We start from the raw sequence: 13,761 nt of genomic DNA on the forward strand, positions 1-13,761 counted from the left end.
TTTTTTTTTTTTTTTATAACTTTTCTACAACGTTGTGTGTGATTTCATAAGTAAATACTTGAGGCTCAGTTTCATATCCGACGTAAAAACGATTTTCGTATTAAATGTAACTGTAGCTGGCTAAACGTGAAATTTCGTTAAATGTTGGTTTATTTATTTCATGGTTTTTTTTCCCCATCTTTTATGAGATGTTTAGGTTTAATGCACACCGCCATTTTATTCCATTTTCACTCATTGCTTTATTATTGTAAGTTTTGTATCTATCGACAATTCGATAATTTTAGTACCGTTTGGTGGAGTTGTCAGGGTTTCAGATATGTTCCCCCTTACATGGCATAACAAAATGTCTGCTGGGAAAAGGCTCCGTTCATGTCCTTGTTTCTCTCGTTGCAAATGCCAAATAGGGAAACTCCCTAAACAATCATGGGAGATGACAGCGAGTGGAGGAAGCTGCCAACCGACCAGAAATGTGAACACAAGGTAAACATTTGGTCCCTGATGCAGCTGAGCTGCTAAACGAAATGAGATGATCGGTGAATGTTGTTTGCTGCCATCTGTGGTGAGGGAGGATTTTCCAGCAATGGTCGATAATAAAGTTAAATTCTATTGCGGCCACCTGAACACTTAAAAACTATTAAATTATGTCTGTCATAAGAAAAAACAAGCAGCGCAAAGATTCCAAAATATCAGACAGAATGTGTTGCGCCAAATATTAGCAGATTGATAAATAATACAGAGGCAATTGTTTTGGCTTGGCCGATGGATGTTAATTCTGGTTTCAAGTAAAATAAGACATTCATACTGAAGGGAAATTGATGTGTTGAAGCTGCAAAAAGAGCCAAGAAAGGGCTAAAAGTATAATATGATGATGATCATAATAATAATAATAATAATAATAATATAATATAAAACTTGTTTGTACAGAAATGTTGCATTACAGTGAGGGATGCAAATTCAAAGGAATGTACTTAATCGATAGTTGTTTACCTTAGCTATCGTCAAGTGATTTAGCACGTAAAAGTTAATCAGGCGCCATGGTGTGTTCGGGGCCTACGTGACTTTGCACATCTGCGATTTTGTAACTTGGTGTGAGGCGCACCAGGTCACTTTCTTATTTCATTTCAAAACTGAGAAGTTGGAGGCAAACCTCGCTGAGCTGGTTCGCCATACAGGAATATTTACGACCCGTCTTGGCACGAGTTAAATATTTTAACTTTAAGCCGTCCTCTGTGACGGAAATAATTTACTTTAATATTTTATTGGAGTCAACACCATAGCAACATCTCTTGCTGTCGTGACTTGTACCTCTCCCTCGCTCCAGGGTTTGTTTTTTTTTGTTGTTGTTTTCATCCCCAGTTCCGTTCAGCATTCAAACTTGTCCCATTTGAACACAGCATTAAATGTTGAGCAGCAATTAACATAGGTTCCTCCTTGGCTTCAAGAATCGCCTGTTTTCTAGGTGCTGCCATGTTTGTTGTGTGTCGTGCTTCTGGAAGCCTCCATCTACTACTGCTCCACAAGGCATTTTTTGTTCTCCACTGCCCTCTGTCATTCCAATGAGTACTGCTTCCTCTCTCGGTGTCTTTCTGGAAACGCCCTGGGCCCCACTGAGACTCACGTTGATACAATCAGAAAAAGACTGCAGATTGTTCAGTTCTCATCGAGAAGACAAAATCGTAATCTATTAAATTCTTATTAGCATCGTTGATTAATTGCTAACATCTCTGAATTACAGTAATAACATCAGTCTTAATAACAATAAATATAGCTGCAGGTGGAAGTACACTGGATCCAGTTTAGTCATGTTAGGTACGTATTACAGGTTTTCGAATTTGCGCTCTGATTATATGTGGGGGTGTTTGGAGCGGACCAAGGGACTCTCCAATTGTGTAAGACAAAACATCACTGAAAATCCTTTATTCTTTCTTTAATTGCTCTCCTTTTGTGGGGATGGGGGCCGCGCGGGGCTCAGGTTTGGAGTAGGGCGAGTTCAAGTTGGTGTTTGAGGAAGACCCGGCACACCAGCCCCGGGGGAGGCCTCGTGCCCGCTGTGCACTGACTGCTGGAGAGTGCCACGAACCTCAACGAGCGCTGATAAAGGGGCAGAAATGAGCGTGTCCAGCGGGGTGTGTCCATCAGAGCCGGTCTGAGCTGGAGCTGATGAATACCTGTGACTATTGCAGGGTCAACAGTAATCTTTCCCTCTCACTAAATTCCAGATGTTAGAGACACACCAATAATAGCAAACAGTTCTTCTTCTTTTTGAGGGGTGATGGATGGATGTGCCTTTGTCCATATGTGGAGTATTCCAGATTTATAATCCAAAATTATAGTCTAGATGTTGACTTGACTGATGACTTGATCTCCAGGTATGGAAGGCCAGGTTAACTGGCTACAAGGAGGCTCTGAAGCTGTTCCAACGGATCAACAATGAAAAGAACCCAGAGTGGGGCAAGTTCCTGGGCCTCATCAAGAAGTTTGTGACTGAGTCAATGCAGTCGCCCAGCTGTAGGGACGAGAGGCTGCGTTCGTTTTTGGAGAGAATGCACATATAGCAACTAGGTAAACCACACCACAAAAAAAATTTGATTGATTCTGATGGTTATTTGCTCTTAATGCTTCCTTTGGTGATATTTTACTTTTTTCTCCCTTGTCTGGTGCAGAACGGTTGGAGAGGTTGAGTGGCATGGTGTGTAAAGTATTTAATCAGCCCAAGGCCTGGGCCAAAGACATGGGCTCTCACATCTGCCTCATGTACATTGAGATTTAGATTGTTCTGGCATGTGTGGAAACCATACGGAAAGCATTCTGTAGTGGAAGTCAATATCAACAATGCATTATGTAGAAATCGTGCAGTCTTAAACTCTCAGATCTCTTCTGTGCTTTACTTTAGTGAATTTGGAGCAAAGACTGTTACTCTGAAACCCATCGTAAAGGTTTTGCCAAAGTTGTTTGAGTCCAGAGAGAAGGTGGTAAGAGACGGGGCGAAGCAGCTAGCCGTTGAGGTTTACAGGTGGAGCGGAGTTGCTCTGCAGCCTTCTCTTCAGAACATCAGCCCTGTGCAGGTTCGCCAAAACCTTTCCCAATATGCCATCACACTGCCATCAAATCATAATTACAGAACATTGTTTTTGAATATATTGCTTGAGCTTATTTACAGAAGGAATTGTGTGCTAATTGATTATCTTTCTAACCACTATCCATCCTTTAATGTTATAAACATACTTTCTTTTGGATACTTTGAGTAGAGTAGATTAATTGAGGAGTGGATTGATTCATAAGAATCAGTTTGTTAGGCTTGTCTAAGAAGGGGAACCTTTACTTTAACACTTCACCTTCACCTTTCATCCCAACATGTAGTTATGCCAGGTGCTGCAAGACAGAGCCGCTTCCTTCGGTCGCAACAGGACCTCCGTGTCAAGTATGAACAGCAGGAGGAGCTAAGAGGAGACGACCAGGATGGTGGTACGTCCCTTCATCATTCAAATAGAACTTGTACACTTACACCGATTTGTTTAAAAATAAGTGTTTTCTGCTTTTAGAAGAAATTAAGGACTCGGCCCCGCAGGTGGACGCCAAGAACTCCTGGCGCCAGTGGACATCCTCTCCAAGCTGCCCAAGGATTCCTACGAAAAGATTGTAAGCTTCAGTTTCCTTGTTTAGAAAAGGCTCCGGCACATCTCGGTGCCACCGATAAATTAGCCTTTTGTTTAAAAAAATAAAAAATAATAAAATAAAAAATATTTCTTGGCAGGAAGCAAAAAAAAAAAACAGGAAAGAAAAGAAGCACTCGATGCTTCGGAGGCTCTTGCTAAAAATCCCAAGTTAGAAGCTGGAGATTATGGGGATTTGGTGCGCGTCCTGAAATGGTTTTCTGCATCATGTTGATTTGTGTCCCCCGCTGTTGGATCAACATGAGACTACATATTGCCTAAGATTTTGGTTGTGGTATAGTTGAGTGTTTTCCTGAAGACTTCATAACATTACTAATCGTTTCTTAAATATTTCTTCTTTCTAAATATCTTATGCAAACACCAATCGTCATTCCGAAAATATCTTAATGATCAAATCATTAATTAAAAAGAATATAGTTATTAAGTCAATATTGCCTAACCATACTGTGCATAAAATCTTCCATTTTTGCCTTAAGGTTATCGGTAAAGACACTAATGTGATGTTGGTGTCTCTGGCTGCGAAATGCCTGGCTGGACTCGCTGCTGGTCTCAGGAAGAAGTTTGGGACGTACGCTAGTCATGTGAGTTCTGATTTCTCAGCAAGCACCAAATAAAGGTTATATTATCACTGATGTTGTCTCCTTTCCATCAAGGTTGTTCCCACTATTCTGGAGAAGTTCAAGGAGAAAAAGGCTCAAGTGGTCCAGGCTCTACAGGAAACTATTGATGCCATCTACCTGACTGTAAGTCACTCTGCTCAGTAATGTCTTTTATTGAATTTCATTTTTTATGCCTTTCTACAAGTTATTACAAAGATCGCTGTAAACATGAAGAAAGAAGAAGAAGGAAGAAGAAACAGTCTTTATTAGTCACGCAACACACCACAACACATGCTTGCGCACACACACACACACACACACATGCACATGCTTTTGATGGTGGCCGGTGAAATGGATTCTCTGCATTTGACCCATCCTGGCTTGTCCTTCCTCCGGGGGCACAGCCAGGAGCAGTGGGCAGCATACGTGGACGCGCCCGGGGACCAGGTGATAATTGTCCATCGCTGGTCAGACAATGATGGGTGCATGTTTTTGGTGGGGGTCCTTACTGACGTGAGGTGGAGGAAACCCCATGTGAGCACGGGGAGAACATGCAAACTCCACACAGAAAGGCTCCTATTTGGGAGATAACCCACCGGAGCACGGTGCCAACAGCGCCCCAGGCGGGAATCAAACCCAGGACCTTCTTGCTGTGAGGCAGCAGTGCAATGCACTGCGCCACCGTGCCACCACATGATGGTAAGACAAGAGTTTTTGGGTTGTCTATTTCATCTTATTCCCCATTTATTTTTCTTTTTATACAAAAACATGGCTATTATTCCAAATACCACATTGATGTGTACAAGCCCTATTGTATTTAATTGCCCATTAAGAGACAGAATGAGGACTAGATATAGTTGGGCTCACCTCTACGCACAGCACTGGCTCTGGAACCAAACTCCTGGAGAGGGGCTGGACTCTCTCCTTTTCCAGAGTTGCCCAGGGTGAGAGGCGTCAGGCGGGTATGGGGATACTCACGAGCCCCCAGCTGAATGCTGCTGGGTTGGAGTTCTCACCAGTGAACAAGAGTGTTGCCGCTATGCAACTACAAGTTGCTAAGGGGAAAGCTCTGACTGTTGTGTGTGCTTATGCACCAATCCGAGTGGGTCATGTTCAGAACCTCCATTGCAGAGGCGGCTGCTAGGAGCTGTGGTTGGAAGGTAGTCAGCGCCTGTCGTGGCGGTAACCCAAGAACCCGTCGGTGGACACCAGCAGTGAAGGAAGCAGTCTAGCTGAAGGAGACCTTTCGGGCTTGGCTGGCACAGGGGTCTCCTGAGGCAGCAGACAGGTACTGGCAGGCTAGGAGGACTGGGGCTTCGGCGGTCACTGAAGCAAAAACCTGGGTGTGGGAGGAGTTCGGAGAGGCTATGGAGAAGACTTCGGTTGGCCTCAAGGAAGTTCTGGCAAACTGTTCGGCGACTCAGAAAGGGAAAGCAGGGCTTGGCTCACTCTGTGTTCAGCCGGGGAGGAGAACTGCTGACCCGGACTGGGGATATTGTCGGAAGGTGGAAAGAGCACTTCGAGGAACTCCTGAACCGACCAATATTTCCTCAGGGAAGAGGACGAGTCTGAAGACTCGGGAAGTCTCGTCAATATGCCTGGCAGAGGTCTCTGAGGCAGTCAAAAAGCTCCTCGGTGGCAAGGTGCTGGGGGTCGATGAGATTTGCCCTGAGATGCTGAAGGCTCTGGACATTGTTGGGCTGTCTTGGATGTCTGGTACAGTACCTGTGGAGTGGCAGACCAGGGTGGTGGTTCCCATTTTTAAAAAGGGGAGCGGAGGGTGTGCTCCAATTATAGGGGTATCCTACTGCTCAGCCTCCCCAGGAAAGTTTACTCCAGGGTGCTGGAAAGTAGGCTCCGGCCGATTGTCGAACCTCAGACTAAGGAGGAGCAATGTGGATTCCCTCCTGGACGTGGAACTGTGGACCGGCTCTTTACCCTTGCAGGCTTGCTGGGGGGGTCATGGGAGTTTGCCCATCCAGTCTACATGTGTTTTGTGCACCTGGAGAAGGCTTTCGACAGTGTCCCTCGGGGGATGCTGTGGGGGGTACTGAGGGAGAATGGGGTACCAGGGCCGTTGGTATGAGCCAATTGGGCCTTGTACAACCAAAGTGAGAGCTGTGTTTGTTTTCTCAGCACAAAATGGAGCATGAGATGGACAAGCGGACCGGACCATTGTGGTGAAGAGGGAGCTGAGTCGGAAGACAAAGCTCTCATTTTAGCAGTCTATCTACATCCCAACCCTCACCTATGGTCATGAGCTTTGGGTAGTGACCGAAAGAACGAGATCGCGAATACAAGCAGCCGAAATGAGTTTTCTCCGTAGGGTGGCTGGGCTCAGCCTTAGAGAGAGGGTGAGGAGCTCAGACATCCGGAGGGAGCTCGGAGTAGAGCCGCTGCTCCTTCGTGTGTGTGTGTGTGTGTGTGTGTGTGTGTCCTGGACCACCTGACGCTGATTGAGAACAGGAAGGAGTCGGAGCTGGAGTCATATTTACAAAGTGTGGTACGTGAACACACGACATGTCCTTCACACCCTCTGATCTAACTTGGTCACATTTGATGATCTAAAAAGACACTATGCACCTGTAAGTACTTATTTTGTCGTGGCATCCTTCTCCCGATCGGGTTTCCTGTTCTCAGAATGTGGTCAAACCTAAAGACAAAGCAGTGCTGTTGCAGATCCTCAAGAAGATCTCCATCAAAGAAAGGTGGGTCGGAAGTCCATTCCTCTCCTCTTCTAAATGTCAGATGGTCACCATTAATTGTGTAGCTCTCTGCATATGTAAGGCCTTGCTGTTTGAACTGCCGGGATAATAAATATAAATGGGTTCAGAGCTACTTGTAAGACACAGCATCATAGGACCGGTTGGTTGAACCTGGCCAAGGAGGGCTGGGTTCTGGGCAGGATCTCCCAATTTGATTCAATCAATTTTGGTGCCGCCACGATACAATTCTTATCTCTACCTATTGACATTTTATAGATTATGACAATTGTTTCCAATTTTTAACTGAACCATCTGATCTGTTTAAAAATGTCATGGAAATTAAATATTTTGATTCGTCTTTATTTCACTGTCAACTGGATAACATTGCTTTACTGAAAAATTTCTAAAAGTAAATAACCCAAGTATTAGTACACAATTCTGGGATAACTTCTTAAACAAATTATCTATATTTAACAATTGAATAGTATTTTGTTCCTTTTTTAAAGGGGGCCTGAAAATTTAAGTTTTAATTGCTTTTTAAGGGTGTTTTTATGTTCTGGTGGAGCTGTGGGAGTACAAACAAACACCCGCACATCGACCTGACTCCTTTCCTGCAGAACATGTCTCACACCTTCCAGAAGTTCATAGAACAAGGCCTCGCCTCCATCAACGCAGAGAAGCGAGTCACGGCCAAGATTCACCCCCTCTCCACAGGTGAAGTCAAAAAGTCCCATGGGGGCAGTCAATTTTACAAATAAGAATGAATTTAGTGTCTCCATTTCCGCATAAAAATTTATATGCATGAATAATAACGCATATATAAATAATAAAATCAGACTAAATCTTTTGAGTCAAGTTGCAAATGTGAAACTGACACTGATGCAGAAACTGAACGGATGTGCCAGAACCCTAAACCTACAACTCAACCTGATACCTGTTCGAGATGAACCAACTCACTTTGTACTTATCTGTAGAGGGGAAATCCCCAAAAAATCCATGTCTTTACAGGTCTGATTCTATATTTATTCCAGTGCCCGTTTACCTGCCTTGCTATCTGACCTGAAGGAAACGGGGAATGTTAGACGTGGACAAATTTGTTGAATTGTTATTGAAACAATGCTTCATTCCTCCTGAAAAGTGACGAAATTAAAAGCAATTGATGATTTTAGAATACGATTGATCTCTTTAGCAAAATTGATCTCTTTTCGCAGTTTCTTTGCTTTACTCTGACAAGCCAAAGGCATGCAGGTATACGAGGAAATTGCTTTTAATTTCATCACTTTTCAGGACGGATGAAGCGTTGTTCCAGTGAGCCGTAGGGGTACCAACACATTTGTCCATGTCTGTATGGTTCTGTGAAAATAGTTTATTGAGAAGGGGTCATTTTGTCGTAGATGTCATTATCACCCTTAAAAAGTTCTTCCGATATTAAACTGAGCTCTCTACCTGAGCCCCCCCATTGCAGTGTCTCCTCATAGTGATGGTGTAAAGTTCATCGTTGTCTCCTGTAGGGGAGTGTGCGGCCCCGCCCACAGAGCATCTGAGGCCCTCTGTCTACATGGAGCGACTGAAGGCTCTGCGCCAGATCAACGGCCTGGAGAACATGGACGTTCCCTCGGGTACAGGTACATACAACTAAAGCGCATTTTATTTTATTTCTTGTAGCACAAAATGTGGTTGCTGCTCATTTAACCAGCAACCAGTTTTAAGGTTCAAGACTCCTTCAAGGCACTCACAGTGAAGGGATGAAGGACAACTCCACAGGCTGCAAAACAGGGAGAATACAAATTAAATATGTGCATGCATGTACAGTATGCAGCAGAGTACATATGTACAGTGTCCATCAGGGAATACTGTCATTTCAATCAGTAAGGCTCTTCAGTTATTTGTGTTAACAAATGAATCTTTAAGCTTAATGCTAATTGGCTAAATTGGTTTTCAAATCGTTTAATTTGATCAATTAGTTATTCCACAAAAACTCCACGCACCAAAGATATTACATATTTATTTGTAAACATCATCTTGCAAAGATTTTTTTTAAATTTCCATAATAGTTTAAATAATGATCAGCAGCTGAGGGCTGGCTCCCTGTGGCTCCAGGTGTTTTCCATGGCTACATGCTGGTGTCTGCGCTGCTCCTCAGGTTCTGTCAGTGGTGACTGTGAGAAGCCGGACGTGAAGCTTTCGCTTTTCCAGGACAAACTGAGGATGCTGCACGGACTGGAGAACAAGCAGAAGGTATCGAATTATGGAAACTGGACTCTGTTGAATCATTGCTTCATTGCATTTCAAATGTCAAATTTGACTTTTATTCATATTGAAAACTTTAACTTTTACCCACTTTGCAGACATGACCGCTAGGGCTGGGTCGGCCATGACATTTTTTCTGCCGATCGATCACCTTTCCCACTTGCGGTAGTTGAATAAAGTCTAATAAAATTAAACATCCTTTCTTAACATTCTCAGATATTAAATGTGAAAGAATATAACATTTAAGTACGGCCATGTTAAATAAATGAAACTAAATCAAATAGATCAGCATTGCCTGAATGGGTAAGGACAAAATGTGTCTTTTTCTGGGAGCCGTCTATTGTACTTGTCCCTGTTAAATGAACAAAACAAAGAATAAAATAATGTCTGCTCTGTTTGGTTTTCAATTGACTTTGTTGAGGTTCTGTGTCAAGACGAGCATGTTCACCTTCTCTGCTTTGAGGCATGAGGGGGGTTTGACTACGTTTCCAGCGGTGTAAAAGCCTGTTTGGATTATTATTTTTTTTTTTGTAGTAGTAGTGGCAGCCTAGTTGTTGTTTTATTTACGAGGTTATTATTAGGGGTCCAGCCCGTTATTATTGTTTGGGGTTTTTTCGCACAGTTGGCTGCAGCTGCAGAAACAATCCAAAAAACTTGAGTCCCATCAGAGCCTGGAGCCTGGAGCATGGAGAGGGGATGGGCGTTAGTTACGGCTACGGTGTGCTCCGGTGGCGGTGCACCGCCGGTCGCACACAGCTCCGTTGACGGCAAGTCAGCGCCGTCCTCCCCTATAGCGTTTATTAAATTAAATAATTTACTTTCTTTTATCATTTTAAATAAATGTATGTGTGATTCGCAACAGTGTGTTCTACGTCACACTAGAGGCCGACGCTGTTGTGGTATCGACGACTGAGAACTTCAGAGGCAGCGAGATTGTTGCAGGGGAGTATTGTCAGCTTTGTTTGAGAGGCATCGTGTGGTGGTTAAGCACACATGAAACCATGTATATTTATAGGGAAATTTAATTGTTTTATAAAAACTAACTGATGTTATGACTTTTTTTTTTTTTTTTTTTTTAAGTGTGTCAGTGACCGCTGATGGCAATTACAGATGATGAAATAACTGGCCCAGCCCTAATTAACTCGGGTAGAAATTTGAAATTGGTAAATCATTATAAATCATGGATTTGCGTCACTCACAAAATCAGTATCCTGATATCCAATCCTCAAGCTCTCCTCCCACCTCCTCCAGGGGCCCGAACAGGCTCTGCCCCAGAGCCCCGTCAAGCCGCCCAGCAGCCGCCCCAAGCTGGACGACCTGCGGAGGAGACTGGAGAGGATCAAGAACAACCGCTGACCTTCCCACTCCTCACTGCTCTCCTTTCCTGAAATTTTTTTTAAATGTATTTTACATTTGATTCCTTGTTTTGTCAGCAGTTTGTGTTCTGCTGTATCTCTGAATGCATAAAACTTTACAGATATTTTACAAACGGGAAATACAATTTATGCGTGTTTTAATATTGACTGACTTGAGTTGGACATGTCTGTTTGGGTTAAACTGGGATGGGGAAGGTTCTGGGTTCGAACCTGACTTGCAGTCTTTCTGTGTGGATTTCTCATGTTCTCCCCATGTGCACGTCTGTTTCCTCCTCCGCCCTTAAGGTAGAGGCGGAAAATCCACGTTGAGGAAGTATGTATGTACTGTGTGTCTGTGTAAATATAACATTTTATGTCAACTGTGGGTAAATTTCCACAACATACTGTTATCTGTCAGTGCAGGCAGTTGTCATGGAAACACCCCAGTAGTCAAGCATGGGGAGGTGGAGTGTGTCATGTGATGGCTGTGTGATGTCATAACCCCCCCCCCGCTTTATAACTCTTAACATTCAGCAGCTCGTGTCAGTTTACGCCAAAGAAAGAGCACCTACACACACACACACACATACAGGGCTAGCACATCTTGTTCATAAAACTTCCTGACGCCATCTACTCAGAGGTCCTAACAGGATAACTCAGCTTTCCACCTCCTAAATCCTCCTGGAAGTAAGAGTCATTTCCAGGTTAACAAAGTTTATAAAATGCCTAGAAGTCGTGCCAAACTCGTATGATGGGATTTTTTTCTTTTCACACTTATGGCCCATTTCCTACTCCAAGCACTGGACAAACACCGGCCCAGATGGGATCTGTGACGCCGTGCGGACGGAGGACCAACCTCCTCCTCATCTTCCTCGCTTTGCTTGCCGGGGCCCAGTGTGTGCCTCCGTGGAGCAGGTACGTCCGAGCGCACGCTCTCTCCTCCCCTGGTCTGCGCCTTCCGCCTCACGCCCTGTGTCCTTCCTCAGGCCCGTGGGAGAGGCTGCTGAGATGGAGCTGCTGTTCGATCCTTACCCGGTCAAAGAGCACGTCAGCCTTGTTGACGGTGAGGCACGCTGTTTCCACAACTCCTGTAAAAAGCCTGACACAGCGTCAAATGCATTCAGCGAGTCTGAATCATTTTTTGTTTTACAATGTAATACTGCTAAGAATGATTCAAAGGGCCATTGAACATGTCGGCAGCCCCAAGGTTTGAATATACAAAGTTCGAATGTGCCTTAGTTTGTAGCCCTGACACTGGGTCCTGAGCATCACCAGCCAGTTTGACATAACGTTAAGGAGGGGGCAGCAGCGCTGAGCAGGCATCCATGGGAAGTCATGTTTACGTGTGCAGTTATTCCAAAAGCTTTTTTCGGACCTTTTGGCCAGATTGTCATTAACTGTCGTCATGGGAACTCAAATAGGTCACATTGAAGTATCGAGGTTGTGCTCGAAGGGGCAAGGATCACTTCAGAGTTATGGGAATTATTTCCAATTTTGTTTTCACAACCGGATCGTGGTTCTGATGGGTCCAGTGTCCAGGCTTTTCGGGCTCAAACTAACGGACATGTTAGTTTAGTTGATGTGATGTTTACCCATCATATTAAAATAAAACTGGCACCGGTGCAATAGTTAAGATGTGGATCCGTTGTTTCAGATTACGGCTTAAAACCCCAAACACCCGACTTTCAGAAGCCCTATCGACCGAACCTGGAGGAGGAATACTACTAAGCAGCACCCAGCGGCTTAATAACCACAGACAGACGACAGACAGGGTTCTGCCTTAAACTTTTTAAATAAAGGATTCACACCAAAAAAAAGGAAAAATAATATATCTTTCACTTACTACACCATGAATTCATACAATGTCATATTTGTAATTACAGTTATTAAATTACTTATTTATATATGGCATGTCCGTACACCCCATGCGTGAACTCTCAGCCTCGTTTCCCCTGAAGGGAAACCGGGAACTTGAGACGCCTCTCTGCTCCGCCCGCCGACACCCGGAGGCCGTTATGGCCTTTCCAAACTAGGGGCAGTGAGAGGGTCGACGGGGCGGCAGGGAAAGTGACCAACACCAGTCCCCTGCGTGTTAGATGATCTTCAGGTCAAAATGAAACACGGTTACGGTGACTGTTAGTCGGTCATTCTGGGACGACGTCCCTCCTAAACGTCCACACGCTCTTCAGGGCAATCTTTAAAAAATATATATAACAACGTTCATTCAGCCACTTGAAGGGTCCGGTGGGATGAACAGGCACTACTAGTAAAGATCTCAACGCTCCTTAGCACTTCTGCACCGCTGGCTTCACGTCACATGGAGGAGATTTGGGGAATTTAACATATTCTACACCGGCAAATCACCTGCTACTAATAGAAGAGACAAAATCATTAATTTTAATTATTTCACTGGATTTAAACAGCACGGATTTCTGTCATTTTGTTGTAAGAAAATGTGTAATTTTTTTGTAATTTTCTCTTGTACTTGGTGTAACCCGTTCAGGGAAGGGACGACTACAGCCGCGAGGAGCGAATAACAGAGGCTCGCAGCTCAAACAGTCACCTCGACAGCACCAACGCCCCCTGATACGCAGCTGTAGATCAGTGGTTCTCAACTGCTCGGGGCTCAGGGTCCACCTGGAGGCGCGGCCCGAGCGACACGTAAGATTCTAACCACTCCCATGTTGTCACAATGGGCGGTGCGGTAATCCACGAAGCCTTCGCACTGCTTGCTTTGACGCGGAAGAACTGAATGTAGAATGTAGACGTCATGATGGTCTGAAAGCGTCCTGATGAGGTTATGCCGTAGTTGCCATTTCAAAATAAAAGCGCAGCATCAGAAATACGCTCAGTACGCTTCAAACAAAAAAAAAAGCGCGGAGAGCTTTTGAAATAGACCCCGGTCCAAGCTTTGGATCGGGACCCCCCCCCCCCCCCCCCCAGTTGAGAACCACTCCTCTACCTCTGTGCATTAGCACCACTTATTGTGATAACGGTGACTATTTAGTGCAGCGTGATCACCGTCGAGAAATTAAGAGCCCAAGATGGGAGGCCCCCTCCCCCTCCGTCCATGTTCCTCATGGGAGGGGCGCGGTCCTCCCTCTTCGCGCAGCCTCCGCCCAGCTGGCGAAGTCCAAATCCACCCGTTGCTTGTTCTGGGGTGTGCAGGGCCGACAAC

At 44.6% G+C, this 13,761-nt stretch overlaps 1 protein-coding gene across 1 annotated transcript; it reads left to right on the forward strand.

Annotated features, from left to right (window-relative positions):
• Positions 1–2,809: 2,809 nt before the first annotated feature.
• LOC307228320 (cytoskeleton-associated protein 5-like) lies at positions 2,810–10,584 on the forward strand (the record flags this gene model as incomplete). The annotated part of the gene is made up of 11 exons (XM_079997958.1): positions 2,810–3,065; positions 3,361–3,465; positions 3,543–3,639; positions 4,151–4,255; positions 4,328–4,417; positions 6,410–6,776; positions 6,914–6,981; positions 7,596–7,692; positions 8,490–8,603; positions 9,122–9,216; positions 10,480–10,584. Exons 8-11 carry the CDS (start codon positions 7,599–7,601, stop codon positions 10,582–10,584), a joined length of 408 nt encoding a protein of 135 aa, XP_079854084.1. The 5' UTR covers positions 2,810–3,065; positions 3,361–3,465; positions 3,543–3,639; positions 4,151–4,255; positions 4,328–4,417; positions 6,410–6,776; positions 6,914–6,981; positions 7,596–7,598.
• Between the last annotated feature and the right edge of the window lie 3,177 nt (positions 10,585–13,761).

Source organism: Zeus faber, assembly GCF_960531495.2.
Source record: "Zeus faber genome assembly, chromosome: 3".
Taxonomy (NCBI): domain Eukaryota; kingdom Metazoa; phylum Chordata; class Actinopteri; order Zeiformes; family Zeidae; genus Zeus; species Zeus faber.